Here is a 20,629-nt window from a genome sequence, read left to right as displayed (position 1 = left end):
GATAGTTACGTAGCGAGTACAAATCAAACCAAAACTGTTTGCCATCAACATGAGGTTCAATACGTTGTCGAACCAGCTTCTTCCACTCCGCATCCACCTCAGACAGCCCAATGTGAAGCGCAACATATTCCCACCAGATAGGAAAGTACCCCGCATATTCCCAGTCAAGTATTCCAGCAAGTCTGCCGCTTTCAACCATAATGTTCCCCACGTTTAGATCCCATTGTGTGAGGACATAAAGACGACATTTAGGTAAGCGCTTCCTGAAGGCTTCCAACGCACGTTCTGGAACACCTTGGTAGGTGGTTGATGAAACCAGTGATGTAGCCCATCCCACAATTCAGATTCAGAGCTGAAGGGTCCAAAAGGCTTCTTAGGATTTCCAAATAACCACCCTGAATAGACCGGGCCTTGGTTTATATCTTGCATAGACGCTGACTCAAAAAAACCACAGTTGCTTCACGGCTTCAGCCACCTGGTCAGCGACGGTCTCTTTCTCAGTTTCAGAAAGTGTAGGCCAAGCAGCTTCAAGAGTTTGACCTTTCATTCGTTCCATAAGAACCATATACCGGTTTTCATTGTCAACCCATTCACGCAAAACTGTTGGAACCGGGATTACTGTGTGATGCGCGAGGTATTCCATTGTTTTGACTTCAGTTTTAGGAGGCCCATTTGGACGGTCTTTCAAGATCACATCCGAACTAATAGCCCATACACCTCGCTGGCTGGCCCCATAGAAGAGTTTGATATGGCTAGAATAATGGCACCGCTTCTGTTTCTCAGTGGACCAGCCACGAGCTGTGCATTCATTGTCAATAGGTCTTTCTGCCATATCTGTGGGCCTTAACAAACAAACAAGGGTTTCAAAAGGGTCGCACCTAGCTGCCTTGTGGATCTTGGTATATATCCTCAATCGAAGGAATAGGCTGTAGAACATAAGAATATAAGAGAAATCGACAAGGCGATCAACTGGGGAGCTTCAAAAAGAGGTGGATCTGGCTTTGTTGCCTGGTGCCTGGGTGGCCAATGGTATCATTCTAAATTGCTTATGTAATTGTTGTAATTGCACCTGGGGACCTCCACTGGGTGAGATCGCGTCTCTGAGCGTCTTTCCTTCAACTGCCATTCCTTTGTTTATCACATAGTACGATATTTGGTCTGCTTCGAATATCAAACATCTGACCATCATAACAATCGCTTCTGCCCCTACCCTCTATCTCCACCAATTGCAGCCTACCTATCTCCGATCGCAAAATGGCCACCGACTACAGCAAGAAGACCAACGCCGAGTTAGTCGAGATCCTTAAGACTCGCTCTCTCCCCCACACCGGAAAGAAGGCCGACATGGTATCGCGCCTCCAGGAAGACGACGAGAACAAGCCCTCCAACGCTCCTGCTGCAGCTCCTGCCGCAGCCAAGACCGACGCCCCCGAGGACGTCATTGACTGGGACGACGAACCCGCCGAGACAATTATCGAGCCATCCACAGAAACCGGTGCAGCTGCAATTGCTGCCGGGGGCCAGGGCGCAGTTTCCAACCCCGTCGCTGTCCCCAACCAGCAGCTTGACGAGAACCCCGCCACCACCGAAGACTTGAAGGTCGAGGCGACCGGCGCCATCGTTGAACCAACCACTCAACCCGAAGCCGCGACTGAACAGAAGCCCGCCGTTGATTACACGCGAGGACTGCCCCAGACCGATCTGGAGGCGGAACTGGCGAAGCGCAAGGCCCGCGCGCAGAAGTTCGGTATTGTTGAGGATGACGACACAGCATTGAAGGAGGCTACGAAGCAGCTGGAGCGCGCTAAGCGGTTCGGTACTGGTGCTGAAGACGAGACTGGTTCGGCTGCTGGTGTAAGCCGTCTTGACCAGGCACTTCCTGATGAGCGCTCCCGTAAGAGACGCAATGACAACCGCGACCAGGGGGGTCGTGGAGGAAAGAGACGCGATAATGGACGCAACCGCAACCGTCAGCGTGGGGATGGAAACCGCAACCGCGGCGATGGGAACAAGACGAATGCTGGCGTGAAGAAGCCTAATGCCGGAGGGAACAGCGCCCAGAAGAATTGGAGTGAGAAGGATGTTGCGGCCATGGAGGCTCGTAAGAAGCGGTTCGCAGCTGCTGCTTGAATGTTTCCAATAGTTTGTTTGTCTGGTCTATGACTTTGGCTTCGGTTTCATCTCTTGTTCTTTCATCATGGGCGTTTGTGTGTTGATATGCTACTGGGCAATTTCAGGGTCAATCATTCCATTCGATTTGTTTTAATATATGTGAATGTCAATGAAAATGTATAAGTCTATGGAATTCATATTTGTAGAGTGGAAATAGCCCTGTCCGTATATCCATATGTACAGGATGCAGGCAATCCAAGGGAGTAGAATAATGCCCAGTTGCCAGGTGGTGTGTACAGTAGGAAACTGGAGATCTCTCAACTTCTCCATTTCCCATGTCCAAGCACAGACCTACAACATACCCAGATAGAACTCAATCTTAGGTTTTCTCGCGGCCCCCCAGAAAAAATTCCCCGGTGACTGCGTGCGAAGTCAGCTGAAAAGTGCATTAGTCGCTTGTTCCTGCAGGATAGGCGTCGACCAGTACGACCAGTCACTAGGCGAGTACGGCCCAGTTTGTGATAGTGGGACCTCGAACTCTTCCTTTTACTACGGAGTATGAGAGTCCGAGAATACATTTGCATGGAGTACATACAATATGACAATCACAACATACAACATACACTGGTCAACGCCGCCCCAGACGCATTTCTCATTGTCATTCGTTGCTCCAATTGTCCGGATTAACGCCCTCCCCACTTAGGTCAGCGGCCTCCCCGCGAATGACAACCTACAGCTGGCTTTTTTTAGACGGTGGCTTCGTGCTAACATATGATTGTCGTCCAGGGCTTGTTCATTGCTCGATTATCCAGAGGGCCATCACAGCCCAGTGACTAGCGGGCTCCACTGCAGTCTCGAGACTCCACGGCTTGAGTATCGAACACCCCAGTCTAAAGACGAAATGCCCTCTGCGTACAGTTACTGGCTGTTGGAATCCTACGAGTCTAGACATTAGACTCAACTTTAAAGTTCCTTCACTTTCATCCCTGGAACCTTGAGACGTTCCCCGAAAGGTCCGGGACGGGCCTCAGTACCAAACTATGGATATCTATGGCCGTTGAGAAATTCTTCAAGGGACTATGTCTCAGAATATACGATATCAAACACAATGGATCGGTAGTGAATATGCGACTATGTCGGAAAGATGAAGCAATTTAGGGTAGAAGACACCCTTTAGTCTAAACGCATATGCATGAACCCTTGAAACCACGTTGGGAAATTCCCCGAATGACCAGGAAAGACTGGAGTTGCAACTAAAAAAAAAAGAAAAAACGAAAATCACTTTCGCGTCGATCATTTCACCATTTGGGGTTGAGTCGTTCGGCGTCTCCGAATGCGCTGTCCGAAAGGCTGTCCGAAAGGCGGGAGACGCGATAACCAGACTGGTTGCCAATACGAGTTTGTGCGCTATACATATGTACAGTTCTAATCCTGCAGATACTCAGCTTGAGTCTATCGGCTGATCTGACATGCGAACGAGTCAGAAATTGTAGGGGAACTTTTCAACGCTCAAGCCAGACATGAATGATAGCCCGGGTACGCCACCGGCTATACCATCGTCCTGTCACGTTGTTGCTATTTGCCGCGAGGGCCATGCCGTCTAAACCAAGTAGCCAACAATAAGTCCGTGCTAAGGGAGAACCCTCGAGTGGACCGGCTTTTACCCTTTTACCTCCCCATGTGGGCTTTCTCGTGCGCGCAGTCGTCCAGATCCGGCCACTGGGGGATCGCCCTGACTAGTTAGTTGACTATTTGTAGAATTCCTTGACTTTGCGATGGGGGCGCTTCAGAAGCATCAACTTTCGCGTCCTTTTGACAGGTTCTAAGTCTTTACAGTTCTTGAATTCTTCCCGTCTTATCACAGTAGTCACATCGCTCTCTTGCCAATAAGATCCCCTATGTTCTTTCTACATCGACATTGTGGTTTCAATGCATTTTTCCCCCACATCAGAGGGGGCAACCCCAGTCCGCACATAAATCTCTGGCATCTTGGAAATTCCTCGTCTCCGATCTTTTTCATCTTGACCTTGACTGTATAATTTATTTATTTATTTTGCATTTTATCTTTGACGTGGCCAACGGAGACTGAAATTCAACGCCACGTACGGTGGCGAAGCAGCTGCAGGTTTATTCGATCCACAGTGAACTTTTTGGACTTTTCTCTACTGACGTCTGTGAGTTCAGAAGAACTTTTTCTTTTTTATAATTCTTAATCCTTGCAATGTCTATTGACACTTGAATTTTTAGTGCGACTTTGAGATACCCTTTTGTGCGAATTCCGTCTACTTTCTACTTAATTCTATACCCCCACCAATGAAGCGCTAGGCGCCCATCAATATTGATATCTTCGTTGGACATGACTCAGATGCCGTGAGATGACATATTGAACATGAAGTTGGACCAAAGAGCTGATCAAGTCAGACAGCTATATACCCTAACGACGTGATGGTTACTATAACGAAGTACATATACCCGCAGATCAATCACTTGTCCCTGGATTGGAACCGGGAACTTCACTCTGTACGCCATGTCGTACAGTTCTGGTCATCACATGCACGATGCTTCTTCAAACTTATCGCGTACCAATGTTTATGGCCGACCTTCGCGATCCCAAATTGCGAGACCAGTCGACCACACCCCTAGGAGCAGAACCTCGTCATTCTCAGATGCCGAAGTGACTGGCCCAGTATCAGCGCCATCGGCTATCAAGCGATCTACCAGTCGTGGGAATTGTCTGTCCATGCTTCCGCGCCCCAGTATTGGTAGCGCAACCTCTCCAACTACGCCAGTATCTGCTTCTTCTCATAGTTCCACCCAGCCAATTCCCTCATCGGTCTCGGCCCCGGTGATTAGCAAGCCCTCACCCTCGCCTTTCGTTGCTGGACAACAATTGCCCCCGCCAAAACGAACACGGAATGTTCTTCGAAGGAGGGCACCGACAATAGGGAAACATGTGGAGCAATTGCACTCTGACAAGCTTAGCCTTGTTATTCCGCAAGAGCCTCACTCTCTCGTTATGAACAATGCCTCAGGACACGGAAATTCGTCATCATCACTTTTAGGGCAATCGGCTTCCTTTTACAGACCTAACCACAAGAATGACAGTAATGTGGCGGTTAACTCGGCGAAGTCTAGCTTCAACGGTCCGGAGGAACTGGCAAGCCTTCGAACCACAGTTGATACGCAAAACTTGCCTGCGCCTCCGGCCCCCTTCTTATCGGCAACTAGCCCCTCGACAAGATACTCTGAGTCTCCGAGTATTTGGAGTCGCGGGTCTACCCCGACATCATTATCATCATATTCTCCCGGTATTACAAAGATTGGCCGCCTGAGACAACCGAGCCCGTCTCAAACGAGATTGCCTGTCTTCTCTCCTCCACTCGCATATGCAAGCCCTCAGCAAGAAAGGCCGGAGCTGAAGACTCAAAAGCGGGTACTTCCTACAAAATCTCCTGCCTCAAGCTCAGTGACAACCGTCAATGACCAGAGGGTGCCATCGTCTAAATCTCCCTCTACAGTACCCCGAGGCCCACCTTGCAGTCCGCCACCGAGAAAGTCCTCTGTCAACTTCAGCCCTCCAAAGTCTTCGGACATCGACGTTGAGCAGGCTCGGAAGGAAGTGGAGGAAGCCGAGAGGCGTTTATTTGACTCGCAAAGGGTTATGGCATATTCCCCCTCACGGAATACGGAGACACCACAAAGTCCACCACGACCGAGCAGAGATGGAACGCATCGCTTAGAGCTTGAAACATCCCCGATTGTCCAAAGCAATCTACGATATATTAGAACAACGGGCCACACGAGGCGCGAGTCGATAGAAAAGACACTAGCGACCCAACAGTCACGTCCAACTCCAAATCGGTCCCACGCTGTATCAACTGATTCACTGCAATCAAGAAGCATCTCTAAAGTCCCTTCGCGCGATGGGGGATCTCCCCAATTGTCCAAAAGGACAACTCGGGCATCGACCAAGGAGACCTCCAAAGAGAAACCTGACCCAAAGCAAGTACCAACACAAAAACGGTTTGGCCTGTTCACAAAGAGGTCAAAGCCAGATATGCCAGAGAACTTAACTGAGCAATCTCGAGCCACTCGCAAGGGTCCAGTCGCAGGAACAGGCCATGAGGGCTATGGAAAATACGGACAGCGCGGCCGCAAAGCAAGCGGTAGTAGTAGCAGCGGGACGAGAACCAGATCAACAAGCACGACACGGAGTGGTGCTAGCAAAGGAAGCCAATCCAGTCGCCCGGAGCTGGACATTGATGATTTTCTAATGAGCCGACTGGAACCTGTCATTATCAATGGCGGTGGACTAGACGGTGCATCGTTGTCGCGAACACAAAGCGAGCAGAGTTTTAGCAGTGTGAGCGTTGCGGCGACTTCGAACTTGCCTCAGCAATCTCTGCTATCATACTCGACTGGCCAGTCTACAGAATCCCTCGCAACTTCAACGGCGACATTCGGTGAGACTATTACGCCAAGCTATTCCAATGGCATCAAGCCGATAGAAAGCAAGAGCCCTGAGCACCAATCCAACGCGAGTGATCGTCCAAATGCATCGAAGTCACGCATGCCCGTCCCAAGAGGCAAGAGACACGGCATGTTTGCGAACCCCCAGGCTGCTATCACAAATACGTCCCTCCCTAGCCATGAGCCAAGCACTGCCGCCTCACACCAACCGAAGTGTGCTCAAAGGTCCCCCGAAAAGACCACCAAGCCTGAGCGGGCTGAGAAGGATGAGAAGGAACAAGCCAAGAAAGGAAAAACATCCATGTGGAACTTCTTCCAGAAGAACCGCGCCAACGAACAGAAGAGCTCAGTTCCTCCAACGACTTCATCCCAAACCGCAAAACTTCATGCGGCGATCTCCCCGGTCCTAAACACTCGGCCCGTAGCCCACTACGCCATGGTGGACGCTGATTCCGACGAGCTCGACGAGATCATCAAGAACATCGAGGACTCGCCACCAACAGAGGAGGAAACTATTTTCCACCCCGTGGAAATCCCAAGAGGTTTGAGCATCAGAAAAAGAAAGCCCTCAATCCTGTTGCCATCTCCGCCAAAGATGCATGGTAAGTTTGAAAATGATGATCGCCCATCGCCGAGGACAGCCATGTTCAACCGCAACCTTATGGCCTCGGAGCTCGAGATATCACCTGAACAACGCCCGCGCTTGGCCTCCGTCGGTCGCATCCCACGGGTAGTTTCGCGGCGCGACAGATATCATCATCCCGCCATGCAGTCTTTCTCGCGTCCGTTCAGTGTTGCCGAATCGCCTTCCCTCACGATTCCAACGACAGAAAGCTCATACGAATCTCCACCTGTCACCAACGTTCCAGTTCCATTGAATCTGGGGATTGGTCCAAGCGAATCTTTTGACTGGGGTCATGGGTTCAATCCGACTTTTAGCGCTTCCGAAGAGACTAGCGCTTTGGAGTTTCTTGCCGGACCATTCTTAAACTATGAGTTCCTTCAATTTCCGCCGAAGAAAGGCTCAACCTCGTCGGATAGCTCTGGGGCTCTGGCTGCCGTTACAGCTGTACCCCCGATTCCAGGTTCCCCGCCAACTGAGGACGAGGTGTGGAATGAGTACGATGATCTTATTGACCACGTCCTGTCGCCAGATGAACCAAAGCCTGAGGAGACGGAAAAGACCGAAGAAGAGGACAGATTTGAACTTGCAACGATGGCGAGTAGGGCTCTTCAGGATGAGTTGAATAATGCCAATAATACTCAGTCAGTACCTGGTGGCAACTCAGTCCGCTCGAGCGGCAGCTCTGTTCATCTTCGCCGTTCTCAGATTGTCTCTGCCTTGCGAGCGTCTACCGCTCCTTCGTCTCAACCGTCTTATAGTGATCTTGCTGCTGGGCATAGAGGCTCAAATGAGGAGAAGACCCAGCCGGATGCCCACCCTACCGAGCAGCCTTCTTCAACAGATCAGCGCCGTGAACAGCAGTCGACGTTTCTCAACTCGCTCGCTGCTGTTCCTTCGCCTCGACTAAAAGTCCACCGGGAACAAGAAGCCGCGTCTTCGGAGCGTGAGTGGGACGCAGTGACACGGACTAATATGCGTTCCGCTTCGCTCATGACTAGTCGGTGGTTATCTTTCGGTCGAGTTCTTTTCAGCCCGGCGCATAATCACGTCAAGGCCGGAGGACAAGGCCGAATTCTTGTGATCGATGGACTGGGAAATGACGACTGGTCTTTCTACTGTTCCTTGACATATCCCGATGCCGAGGTATACAGCCTGGGTGGACGTCCTGTATCCGCGGCACCTCCCCACCCCGCTGCATGGCAGCCGCCTACCAACCACCACACTGTGTATCACGCAGGACTGGGCAACCCCCTCCCCTTCCCAAAGGACTACTTCACAGTCGTGGTACTACGATTCCCCGCCGTCTGCTCCGAGACCGTCCAAGGCAACATCATCCAAGAATGCAAACGTGTTCTCCGCACTGGAGGATATCTAGAAATGAGCCTCCTAGACCGCGACATGGTCAACATGGGACCCCACACACGTAGAGCCATCCGTCAGCTCAAAGAAACGACCTGTCTCTCGGATTCCACTCTCAGCCTGAAACCAGCCAGCGACAGCGTCCAACGCGAGCTCGGTGCCCATGGCTTCGACAGTCTCCGTCGCTGCATGGTTCGAATCCCAGTCGCAGGCATGGTCCTCCGATCCTCCGACTCGAGCTCATCGGCCCACTCCATTTCAACAGCCACCCCTTCCACTGCATTCTCGCTACCTACCATATCTGTCACAACTGCAGGTGGTAGCCAAAGCACGACAACTGCCTCTAAATCCCCCTCTAATGACGCGAATATCTCTCTCGGCGATTTGCTCTCCGATCCTTCCCCTTCTCCGGCAAACGACGAGTCAATTGCCAAGATCGTTGCCCGCGTCGGACGCTGGTGGTATTCGAAATGCTACGAGGATCCTGTTTTCTCGACCGGAAATACTGATCCCAGTATTTGGAATGACCGGAAGGTACTCCGCGAGTGTCAGAAGCGCGGTACCGGGTTCCGCATGCTCATTGCATACGCCCAGAAGCCTAGTGAGGTTCCGCGACGCACGGCGAGTGTGTAATGGAACGAAATCACGATATAATTTGTTTTCCATCTTCATTTTGCATTTTGCGTTTCTTGTTTTATTCTCTGCTTCCTTGATGAGATCCATGATTGATTGATACTATACGCTGCATGGAAAAATACCCATATATATGCCTTTATGAAGTCTGATTGTTTTTGAGCGTTTGGAAGACATGGGCTTTGTGGCTTACGCTCAAGGCTTGCATTTGCTTTGCTTCTACTTGTTTTTATTTTCATCTTTTGTTCGATATGGCGTGCATGATGCTATGACTGATATGTGCCATAGAAGAAGATGTGTGTTGTGTGGGATTTCCATTGTACAAGCAGGACTTAATATGGATAATCAATTACTTTAATTAGAACCCCTGCTGATATCGGCGGTTATAAGACGCGTAGATACTACTGTGACGCAAGGAAGACCCATTCTTGTTGTGCAGAATAGATATATGGAGAGCATGAGTGTTGGACGTCCGATATACCTCGGGTGTCCATTTGATCTCATAACAAGCTTATACCCGCGTTAAATGGACCTTCAACGGCCCCTTTTCCCACATCAGGAAGTTCCTCTGATTGATCCAACCACGGGCTTCATCGGCAATCTCCATGTCAAAGTTGAAGATAATCAAGGCAAGGATTAGACGCATTTCGCTATATGCAAGACTGAAGCAACATTAGTATCGCTGGCTACTTCCTGTGGTGATCTAGGTCATGACTTACTTTCTTCCAAGGCAATTTCTCGGTCCAGTATGGAATGGTTGCAATACCTCTCGACGATCATCTGCAAATGACGGATCACCCAGGAATCTCTCTGGGTGATATGTGTCGGGGTCCCTGAAATACTCTTCGCGCCGATAAAGTGCCCATTGGTGGATGGAAACAAAAGTCTTCAAAACACCGTCAGCAGGGACGAATATGTAGAATTCACATCAATGAGACTCACCTCTGCCGGAACATATTCCCCCAAGATATTCGCACCGCCCTCAGGACACACACGAGGAAGACCGTTTGCAATCGGCGGGTACATGCGCATTGCCTCGTCGAGACATGCAAGCATGTAGGGCAACTTGTTAACAGAGATCAGGTTGATCTCCTCCTGGCTTTGAAACACAGTACGCACTTCCTCTTTCAACTTCTCGTAGGCAGTCGGATTCGTGAGGAGGAGGTATGTAGCTCCACTCAATAATGAGGCTGTGGTCTCAGAGCCACCAATAATGAGAATTTCAGCATTTGCAATGAGTTCATCAATACTCAGATTCTAGCAAAGGTCAATTGTCATTCTTAGCGTATAGTTGAAAACTCACCAGTTCCTCCCTCTTTCTCAGTAGTCCTTCCATCAGGTCGGGTCGACCCTCCTCCTTTTCCATCCGACGCACCATCTTCTGTTTAGTGAGTTTCTTATGTTTCTCATGAGCCTCTTTCATCGACGCAGGCACCATTGATAACAGCATCCGCTTCACGAGCGGATAGAACGAGAGAGCTTGCAAAATAATTCCAACCCGACCAGCGTCGAAAATCCCCTTAATCCAATCGTCAAGATTTGATCCCTGAAGACAGCCAAATGGCTCACCAAACGCCAGGTCCCCAATAATATCGAAAGTGGTATAGTTATACCAATCTGAAAGTACAACCGGATTACCAGACTCGCAAAACTCATGTAGTCGGTCAAGCAACATATCAACATAGGCCCGAATCATCGGCTCCTGTTCTCGCATTGCCTTTTCAGAAAAGCCGTGGGCCAATTGTCGGCGGAGGCGCCCATGTTGCTCTCTGCTTTCGTTGACTACATGTGACGGTTCGCCGTCGACCGGACGGTAGAACCAGTTTGCCTTTGAGAATTCGGGTTTCCCTTTCTGGTGGCCCGTAATATCTTGCCAGGCGTCTGGGTGAGAGAAGGCCAGTTCGTCCGGCGCAATACGGACAATATTGCCGTATCGCTTATGCATTTCTAGCATGTCAAATGGAAGGGTTCCGCGAGCAGACCGGTAGACGTATGCCAGTCGTGATATCTTGTGTTCTAATGGTCCCGGAAACCGGCTTAAGGGGTGAAAGAACACATTGTAGATCACCTTGGAGGCAATATATAATACGACCTGAGTGCGTTAGGAAAGTAAATTGCAAAAGGCATCGCGTGATGTACCGTAAAAAGACCTGTTACCAGCGCATGTTGCACGTTGAAAATAAGTCCCATTCTGTGTCAATATTCGCTCGCAAGAAGAGTATTTCAGAGGCAGTCCGGTAAGTTCACTTGGGTTCTTATATGTGCATGTCTTGACCCGGACCGAGGTAGGTCTTGTTGACCATGGATAATGATATCTCTGTTACAGTGTCAGTGCCAATGGGATTAGGGGCTCCCGTTCCAACCCGAACCCGAACCCGAACCCGAGCTCGATCATGTAATCCAATGGGGCGCCCGCGGGCCACAAGAGATACGAATACGACCCCCGTAGGACTATGGCATGGGGAAAGCAGAAAATAATCCTATTGGCTTCTCTTACTGTTGCACTCAGCACTATCTGTCTTGCGTAACTCACATTCCTCATTATCATGGTATCTCGAATCAAACGTAACCACCCATGTACAAGAGTTACCCAACGGTCATATTTGTACAGAAACAGAATAAAAGAAAAAGGAAAAGGAAAAGGAAAGAAAGAAGCCTTCTACTCAAGAAGAGCAACCATCAGCCGCTGGTAATCACTAGAAGTTTCGCTGCGCACCCGGTCAATCAAGTTCTTCCCGAACTTGTGCTTGTAAGCGCGCTTGACCATCTCCTTGTGGTTGCGATCCCAGTGGGCTCGGACAACACGGACAATAAGACGCTCGTCCTTGGTGCCCATGCCGCTCATGGATTCCTCGAGGAGAATAGCATCACGCATGGCAGGATCCGTAGCCGAGCGGAGCATCAGGAGCAGGGCATCTTCCATGTGGCCTGAGAATTCCTTCTCAATATGCTTCTCGAGGGGGATATGGTAGCGTGACTCGAAAGTCTGGCTAATAGCCCGGAGCTCGGCATTGGACGCCTTGGCAAAGATTGCGCACACATCAGTGACGTTCTTTCCTTGCAGGGAGCGAATGTCTGTATCGATGGTCTGCGGGTTGATAGGGGTAGACTCTTCGTGGCGAGCAGCATGAAGGACAATGTTGAAAAGAGTAGACGTCTTGAAGGAGAGGTCGCCTTCGACGTCTTTAGCAAGCGAACGCCTGTGTCTCATTTCGTAGGCGGTGCGGATAGCGTTGATATCGGCATTGGATCGGCCGAGCAGGACCTCGTTGAGTAGCCACTCCTTTGTACCAACGCCATCGATTGCCGAGTGCAAGCTCTCGACATCATGCATGAGCGGTCCTTCTATCACGGCAAGTAGGCCGTCGCGGAACTCCCCGCCGGTCTCGGACTTGACATCCTTGTATAGATCGCGGCCGAGTTGCTTGGAATATACATCGCGGACAGCAGCCATCTGGAGCGGATCGAGTTGCGACAGAACCGCAATCAGGGCCTTCTCATCCGTGCCGAATCCCTTCATCGCTTTGCGAAGCGCATCTGCTTGGGGGCGGAAGTCACCTGGCGCTACTTGGCCAGGAACATAGCCGAGAGACGGTTGTGCCGGAGGGCCCTGTGGCGGAAAGGCGCCTCCAGGTGGTGGTGCGCCGTACCCGACGGGTGGTTGGCCTGGAGCGGGGTACCCGGGACCACCCGCAGGCGGTTGGCCTGGAGGGGCATAGCCATGCGGCTGCTGGCCGTATGGAGGTTGCGCGGGCGGAGCATGGTATCCATGGGGTTGAGGAGGTGTCGCGCCGTAAGGACCGCCCTGCGCAGGAGGGGCACCGTACTGGCCTTGCTGGGGTGGGGGATAGTGGCCCTGTTGAGGCGGGGGATATTGGCCTTGCGGAGGGGGATATTGACCCTGCGGAGGGGGGTACTGGCCTTGCTGAGGCGGGTATTGGCCCTGCGGAGGGGCACCATAAGGCTGTTGATAGCCCTGGGGCGGAGGTCCTGAAGGAGGGCCTTGCTGGCCGTACTGGGGTGCGTACCCTCCGTACGGAGGTTCTATTGACTAAGTTAGCTCGCGCCAAGGCTCGAAATGCACTATTTGAGATGCGCTCACGGTTAGGTTGATAAGACATAATATGTAGACTGTGTGTAAGTATGCAGACCAAGAATGTCCGGGCTGACGCGGGCTGTTTATATGTCCCTGCGCGGCTCCAGTGTGGCGCAGCGAGGTGGGGGCTGTTGGGGGCCGTTCACAGCCTTGCGGCTTCCAAGGTGATTTTCTCTTCGATACGAGAGAGTGGGCTTTTAATTTTCGTATCCATGGCTCTCCTCGTATAATTAAAGAATATTGCGTTGTTGCCTTGCCAAGTTCAATAGACTGCCTTTCAACCCCACCGGTGTTTACAAAATGGATAGGATCGCCAACTTGACTTCAATATCCCTTGGCTTATTTCAACCAGACCTGCCACACGTCCCAAAGGTCCCGATTTCATCATCACAACTTCAACCATTTCCCTCCACCACCCACAATGGTCCCTTTCTTCACCTCGCCATCGCTGAATGGCATATCAAACCCGCCCGTGATCGCAACCCCATTCTTGAGCTTGATTTCAATCTGGTCCTTTTCTATGGGCAACTCTTCGAATTCTTCAGCTTCTTTGCGTAACTGGTCGGCTGAATCATAGGTAACATCGGCATTGGGAACAGAGAAAGACTGCCCAAAGCTAGTCAGGTTGCCCACGAAAATATACTGAGCGCCTTCGACTTCAAATTGACCAAGAACTCGTCCTTTGTCACTTGTCAGGGTTCCAGTTCCTTGGGGCATCTATTTCATAAGTGGATCAGTATGCGCTACCTATGAACATGGAAGTGTACTAGGTGCTCACTGTGGGGAGATCTTGCCAGAAATTCCCTGGTATTGGAATTGATGCTACGAATATAGGTGGCCATTCGATCATTTAAAGAGACTGGGCAAGGAAGAGCGGTCAGATTTCAGAGTCCCAAGGTGGGATACCGTGCAGTGCATCCGATGTCATATATGCGGGCAAGTGGAGAGCAGTGCTCGGCCTCCATGTTATGGATGGCGGTTCGTCTTATCGAGGCGCAGACAGCACAAAACTTGGTGCATATGCAAGGTGCAGCGCATACCAGAGATGCGGGGCTACGTAAGGGATAGGGCTTCGACCACCCTATCCGGCCGATGGTCCTGAATATAAAAGTTAAGAAAGTCACAAGCGACAATCCACCGAGCTGGAACGGCATGATTATCTACATCGACGTTATCTACCTAGGTAGATTCTGAAGGCTTGATTGACTCGAAAACTGGAGCTTCAAAAATCTAGTTCCTTGTAGGGATATGGCCGGTTAAAGCGTGATGAATATAAATCTACGCAAAGATATAGTTTAGATGAATTCCTGAACATTGTTTCGGTTCATGCTGAACATGTATGCTTATTACAATCTAGATATGGGTCTTTGAAGCCAGATTAATCTATTTTAGATTATATATAGCCTAGATTATGCTTCTTTCAATCCCCAAGATCGTGAGGTCTATGCTTCTGCCCCCACCAGAATTGATAACGCTAACTGTATTCGGCTAGCGCAGCCCCTTAGCATCTGAGATGGCATAAAATCGGCAGAATAAGGTCCTAGATTCCATCTCAATGGTGCAATTGATATTAGATACCTCTCAGGATCTATAGTTTCACGGTACTTGCTGGTTGAAATGGCCACGTTTCCTCCAGGCCGCCGTTCACACCGGAAATCGCGATCCGGGTGCTTACAATGCAAAAAGCGGAAAGTCAAGGTGAGCGATGCACCAGTTTCTGTTGAGGCCCAGCTTATAGCTCTATATTAGTGCGACGAGAGCCAGCCACATTGCCGGAACTGTGAAAAGCACGGGGTGGTTTGTTCCTTTGCTAGTGCCCCAACTGTACTTTCCACACCACAAGCGGATCTATCAGAGTCACCTGTGTCACTGCCTGCCCCAGAAAGCACTGTATCTGGAACATTTCAAACATTTCATGCCCCAGTACAAATCCCACAAGCCTTACCAAGTCTGTCCTCATTAGGACCATTCCCTTCCACACTGGCAGTTTTTGACCTGGAACTGCTGCACCATTGGACAACCTCAACCTGCTACACACTATCGCGAGGCCCCGCTGTACAGACAGTCTGGTGCAATGAAGCACCTCGCATCGGCTTTGCAACGCCCCCAGTATTGCGCACCATGCTAGCATTTTCCGCCCTACATCTAGCTCGCGCCGATGAATCTCGACGCGTAGCCTGTCTTGCTCACGCACAAATGCACCACAGCACCGCCGTGAGAGAGATGATCCCGCTCGTCTCACCTCTCGCACCAGAAAATTCTGCAGCGCTTTTCATTTTCTCCTCCCTAACATGCATGTTCTCCTGCGCCAAGCCATCGGAAGAAGGCGATTTCCTGGTCCTCTTTGAGCGCGGCAATCTATCGGAATGGGCCCGTCTCTTCCGAGGGACAAAGACTGTTATACGTACCGGCGGCGAGGACCTTTGTACCGGGAGACTGGCACCGATCTTCACGAATGGATCTTACCTTGCTGCTGCTTATCGCTCGCCGCAGGCCCTTGAGCAAGGCAAGCCGCATGTTTGGGAGTTGCAGCAAATGATATGGAGGGAGTGCGCAGCTGACCCGTCACTTCGGGCTATCTATCAGGAGGCTGTAGATGAACTAGCTCGAACATTGGGTCTAGCTATAAGGCCTGTTATTATGCGGAGACTCGAGACTGCAGATGTCTTCCGGTGGCTGATTGATGTCTCTGATGAATATTTAGACCTCTTGCGCCAGGAAGCGCCAATTGCACTCATTATCTTTGCTCATTGGTGCGCGTCTGTTCGTCAGGTCGAGTGGATGTGGTGGATGGAAGGTCTAAGCTCGCGCCTCATGACACAAATGTATTCTGTATTGGATCCCAAATACCGTGATTGGCTTCTGTGGCCACAGGAGATTATTAATGGGAGCCATAACAGTTAAATTAATCAGAATTCTAATCAAGTCCATTAGGGGGGAAAAGCACCACCACCATAAGGTGAAAGAGCAAATGGCGCAGAAAATGGATTCATGTCAAGCATATACTGAGAAGAACTGCTAATCCTGCTGCCGAGTTATGTCTCTTTATATCTATGGACATCTAATTTGCTGTAATTTCTATTGGGACGCGTTCCCCGAACTGTCTAGACAATGGACGTCAATCTATGCGGCCTTCTTCGCACTTTTCACTACATCATTTCCCACTGCGCCCCATGGTTGGGAATAGATTCGAATGGAATGGGAAATGACTGCAGATGATTAAAACTCAGAAGCGTTTCTTGACAGAGCCTTACCAAAAATATAATGTAAGATTGTGTGTGGAAGAAGTGGATGTGCTGAGTCTATTGCTCACTCAGAGCCTCTTAAAAAAGTCGAAACGCTTTTCGGGACCATGGAAACGGTGAGGTACCAAAGGGTGGGCGATTTGGAGCTAGTGTACAGCTGCTGGGGACTTGGTCGGTTCCCGGTAGCCTATCTTTGGCTGTGGCAGAGGTTCTGACAACCCCGTTTGGTAGGGCAGGTCATCATCGATAACTAGAGTTTGCTCGTCGTTGAGTTTGGGGTCGCGCACGGCCAAGGCAAACGCCATGATCGGCACGCAGAGGCAGATACCAGTGATGGTGATACGGTGCTGGATGTACTGGTAGGAGCGAACAATAGCCATGCGTTCAGGGGTACCCATGGGCCATTGGGCGATCGCGGTAAACGGATCCTTGTACGCGGAGGTGGCCAGAAGGGAGTTGATACCACCGAGTTCGTGATGGAGCGAGGATGGTAGGAGCTGGGTCCAGATTGCTCCGGAGATTGTGTTTCCAATGGCAGACCCGACGTTGTATGAAGCCAGGAACGTGCCTGTCATAACGGCGAGGTGCTCATGCTTGATGTGAGCTTGCATCGACGCCTGAGCCGGCCATGAGAATAGTGCACTGCCGAAACCTAGAAGCACCTGGCCTGCAACGACACCGACCTTGCTGTTGCCAGTAAGAGACCCGCGGTATCGGATGAGTAGGCCGAAGCCGACCATGTAAATGACGGTCCCGCTAAGGATAAAGACCTTGAGTCGCCGCACCCGGAAGACGACCAGGCCGAGGAGGGGGCCGACTACAACCTGGACGAAGGAAAAGAGAGAGGAGATACGGGTCGCAGCGGTGACGTCAAAGTCGAATGCCACGACAAGGATCGTATAAAGGTAGTTTGCCTGCAGATGGTACCCTATATTCCGGGATATGGCAATCCCCAGCGGAGCCCAGACGGCTCGGTCTTTCATCAGAGTCATAGGAATCAAGGGACGGGGAGCCCTAAGTTCCCAGTAGATAAAGACTGGAACACAAAAGGCGCTCACAACAAGAGGCGCAATAATATGGGCGCTCTTCCATTGGGACTGGGCGCCCCCAGCAATGGTAAGCGGCGCGAGAAGAAGGGCCAAGATGGCGACGAGGAGGATGATGCCAATGATATCCAGCATCCAAAAAAGTTCAACTATAAAGTCTCTTGGGCCGAGAGCTTGAAGCGGGGTGCTGAATTTCTCCAAGGTGCCCTGCTTTTTGACCCGCCGTGTGACGGCCCAGAGGCTAGTTATGAGAGGAAGCGCAGAAACAGGATAAATGATGCACCACATCCCGATACCCCAGTGCCAGTCGGTAGCGGAAAGGACAGCATTGGCAATGTTGCCGCTAACCCATGTGGTGATAAGAGCTGGCGCGATAGGAGTGTAGCTGAAGAAAAGCCGTGAGCGGGTCGAAGTGAGGTCGGAAACAATGATTGAGTTAAGCGCCTTGATCATGCTCTGACCGACCTGGAATATGACGCTACCACCAGCATAGGTGGATACGTTCTTTGCGACGGCCTCGACGACAGTACCGACCACGTAGAGGAAGACGGAAAATGTCACTAACTCCACTCGACCGAAGATGTCGGCAATCTTGGCCGCCGTCGGCTGTGAAGCAGCGGCAACAACTGAGAGGATCACATTGATGGTCGAGAGGAGGGAATGCTCGCCAAAGGAGGAAGTGGCATATGGTTCATATGTGCCCCGCAGCAGATTGTCAAGGCCATAAGCGAAACCAATGATGAAGACGCTGGAGAATATGGCAATTCGTTCCACAACTGTAAGTGAAGTGTACAGGGCCTTCATGCGAGCTGCACCGGGCAACTTGGAGTCGCTTATAGAGGCTTCAGGGCATGGTGGGGGAACTGCATTGGCTTCCACGTTGGATGACTTGGAGGGGTCCGACATGACAGAATAGTATACACTATATTGAGCCAAGCAAATTTTAACAGAGTAGCTAGGAGAATATCGAATATTTTATAGACTCGGCATCTTTGCGGCGAAGTTGCATTCGGCCATGTGTAGTGGGGTTTTCACGGCCAAAATTCGCTCGGGAACTCGGCAGAAAGAAAGATGCTAAACAAACGAGTATATACATCGACGATTGATATATAGCAGGTTCTTGAGTATCCATATATGTCAATAGTATGATGATTCTGCCCTCCAGCCCTGCAGGGCTGGCTACAATCCCTATCTCACGCGGGGTAACAGCCACACAAGCAGCGTCTCCCTACGTAGGCAACCTACAGTTGCAGCAATATTATCGGGCATACTGTAGAAAATTGCGGTAATATAATAGAGAGCTTATTGAACGTTACCTTTCCGTTGAAAACTTTTGACATAGTAGGAGTGGGAAAATTCGCCGCTCGGCGGTGTTCGCCGGGCTCGGCCGTGGATTGAAGGTTGTAGTTTGCTTTGTCGCAATCTCTATTTACATGAGCCATGATATGTTGGTATATGTAGTATCCCCTATGCGTGTTAATCCATGGCTTTCCTAGCTAGCGATGGATGGTCAAAATCGGCGCCATTGAAATCTTTACCTGGTGCTCGTCATATCCACCAAGGAAATCGACTGAAACGTGACGAGTATTGCTGGGCTAAAACAGCAAGACAAGAAAGACAAGAAGAGAGGAAGCAAGTGAAAGAAGTATAGTGGTAGAGCAAAGGCTCTCACAAGCTCTACCTCAGCATCTGGGACATCGGAAGGATTGACTAGCGGTAGATGATCCTGACAATATATAGTAACATGGTCATTCACTCGCTCACCCAATTCGTGACTTATTAGACTGTCTAGCTCCTGCCAATCCCCTAAATACCTAGTGTTGTGACTAGCCACACGAGCATCTCCAGACCTTGTTCCATTAACACAGGTCTGGTGACAAGCTGGGTGAAATCGTACTCTAAGAGTGGGTGTATTTCTGATCTGAACGTTATTCGATGTAGTAAAAGTATTCAAGGCTCAGCGCCGCTAAGGTACTGCAGACCCATCGTAATTCTCATATTCTCAATAGTTACATTGACGATACTGGACAAACGGTCAGCCGGGGTAGTCAGTAGTCTCGGCGCTGAACGCCTGTTTCATCGCCCACTTCAGCATTTTCGTTCTTTCCAGTAGGAATCGCCAGTTGCCAAGGGCCAATGAGTTCCTGTCCATAATACCCGCAGCAAAGCCGATCCCTCATGCGTGTGTTCTCAAGAAACCCTCAGGATGCTCGTTTACCCAGTCATCTTTTGGTAGATTCAATCCAGGTGCCTTTTAGCGTATATAGTTTGGGATTGCATCCCACTGGTGCTTGAATGCGTTGAACACGTCAGCTGCGAAGCCAACCCTGGGTTTGAACCTCCCACCTATCCATGGTGCTTTCAGTTCCCCAGCTACTGTTGCAGTGCTGGTAATGCCGGAGTTGATCATGATCATACAGTCGGGGATGGGAGAGTAGTTCGTAGGCTCGCACTTGGCATCCCTAAATACGAATCTACCCGGTACACGCTTCTTGTGTTCCTGTCACGGGTCCTTTTTTTTTTAGCTCGGCTCTGAGATGGGTTGCTGATGTGTTGCTCTCCATGGCTGTCCAGTTCTCGCTTGCTTCGTAGCCACCGTATGTATGTGTCGTTGAACCTGGCCACAGCGATGAGCAACTCGTGCCTGCCTTGCCAAACGATGAAGCGGTGCCTACATATTATGACGCTAGCTCATCCAAACGGCCAGCCTTTAATCAATAAAAATGGGCTCCTACCAGGTGCAAGTGGCTGTGTCACATTTCAACCATGCGATCACTTCGGTGGCTTCCTGCATCGACACTCGATTACCTTCCTGGTCGATATTTTCGGCCTTTGCTGGGGCTGGCGCTTCAACCCATCTGCAAGGGTCTGGGTAGAACTGGTAATAGATAGTCCCGAACTGAATCACGAATTCGTGCCTCCGTACCACGGAGCTGCTGTTCCTGCTGTTCCAAAACTTCCACCTGCGCTCTCATCTGATTGATTCTCTTGCTTCGGCCACATCTGTTGTTGGTCAAACCAACAACACTGCTGCTGCTTGCAG

At 50.5% G+C, this 20,629-nt stretch overlaps 8 protein-coding genes across 8 annotated transcripts; 3 read left to right on the top strand and 5 right to left on the bottom strand.

Moving 5' to 3' along the window:
- Window positions 1-439: 439 nt before the first annotated feature.
- N7525_001355 (aminoglycoside phosphotransferase family protein) lies at window positions 440-832 on the bottom strand (the record flags this gene model as incomplete). The annotated part of the gene is made up of 1 exon (XM_061211860.1): window positions 440-832. The coding sequence occupies one exon, from the start codon at window positions 830-832 to the stop codon at window positions 440-442; it is 393 nt and encodes a 130-aa protein (XP_061071086.1).
- Window positions 833-1,254: 422 nt separating this feature from the next.
- N7525_001354 (SAP domain-containing protein) lies at window positions 1,255-2,130 on the top strand (the record flags this gene model as incomplete). The annotated part of the gene is made up of 1 exon (XM_002557998.1): window positions 1,255-2,130. The coding sequence occupies one exon, from the start codon at window positions 1,255-1,257 to the stop codon at window positions 2,128-2,130; it is 876 nt and encodes a 291-aa protein (XP_002558044.1).
- Window positions 2,131-4,639: 2,509 nt separating this feature from the next.
- N7525_001353 (uncharacterized protein) lies at window positions 4,640-9,199 on the top strand (the record flags this gene model as incomplete). The annotated part of the gene is made up of 1 exon (XM_002558000.1): window positions 4,640-9,199. One exon carries the CDS (start codon window positions 4,640-4,642, stop codon window positions 9,197-9,199), a length of 4,560 nt encoding a protein of 1,519 aa, XP_002558046.1.
- A 511-nt stretch (window positions 9,200-9,710) lies between these two features.
- Window positions 9,711-11,389, bottom strand: N7525_001352 (cytochrome P450; the record flags this gene model as incomplete). Its single annotated transcript, XM_002558001.2, has 5 exons — window positions 9,711-9,861; window positions 9,919-10,085; window positions 10,142-10,456; window positions 10,503-11,291; window positions 11,339-11,389. The coding sequence occupies 5 exons, from the start codon at window positions 11,387-11,389 to the stop codon at window positions 9,711-9,713; spliced, it is 1,473 nt and encodes a 490-aa protein (XP_002558047.2).
- A 469-nt stretch (window positions 11,390-11,858) lies between these two features.
- Window positions 11,859-13,320, bottom strand: N7525_001351 (annexin; the record flags this gene model as incomplete). Its single annotated transcript, XM_002558002.1, has 2 exons — window positions 11,859-13,243; window positions 13,302-13,320. The coding sequence occupies 2 exons, from the start codon at window positions 13,318-13,320 to the stop codon at window positions 11,859-11,861; spliced, it is 1,404 nt and encodes a 467-aa protein (XP_002558048.1).
- A 362-nt stretch (window positions 13,321-13,682) lies between these two features.
- On the bottom strand, window positions 13,683-14,012 carry N7525_001350 (uncharacterized protein; the record flags this gene model as incomplete). Its single annotated transcript, XM_061211859.1, has 1 exon — window positions 13,683-14,012. One exon carries the CDS (start codon window positions 14,010-14,012, stop codon window positions 13,683-13,685), a length of 330 nt encoding a protein of 109 aa, XP_061071085.1.
- A 1,404-nt stretch (window positions 14,013-15,416) lies between these two features.
- Window positions 15,417-16,199, top strand: N7525_001349 (uncharacterized protein; the record flags this gene model as incomplete). The annotated part of the gene is made up of 1 exon (XM_061211858.1): window positions 15,417-16,199. The coding sequence occupies one exon, from the start codon at window positions 15,417-15,419 to the stop codon at window positions 16,197-16,199; it is 783 nt and encodes a 260-aa protein (XP_061071084.1).
- Window positions 16,200-16,686: 487 nt separating this feature from the next.
- Window positions 16,687-18,492, bottom strand: N7525_001348 (uncharacterized protein; the record flags this gene model as incomplete). The annotated part of the gene is made up of 1 exon (XM_002558005.1): window positions 16,687-18,492. One exon carries the CDS (start codon window positions 18,490-18,492, stop codon window positions 16,687-16,689), a length of 1,806 nt encoding a protein of 601 aa, XP_002558051.1.
- Window positions 18,493-20,629: the final 2,137 nt, after the last annotated feature.

This window comes from Penicillium rubens (genome assembly GCF_028828025.1).
Source record: "Penicillium rubens strain IBT 27055 chromosome Unknown utg000001l_segment0_segment0, whole genome shotgun sequence".
Classification (NCBI taxonomy): Eukaryota; Fungi; Ascomycota; class Eurotiomycetes; order Eurotiales; family Aspergillaceae; genus Penicillium; species Penicillium rubens.
This window is presented reverse-complemented; position numbering and strand designations above follow the sequence as displayed.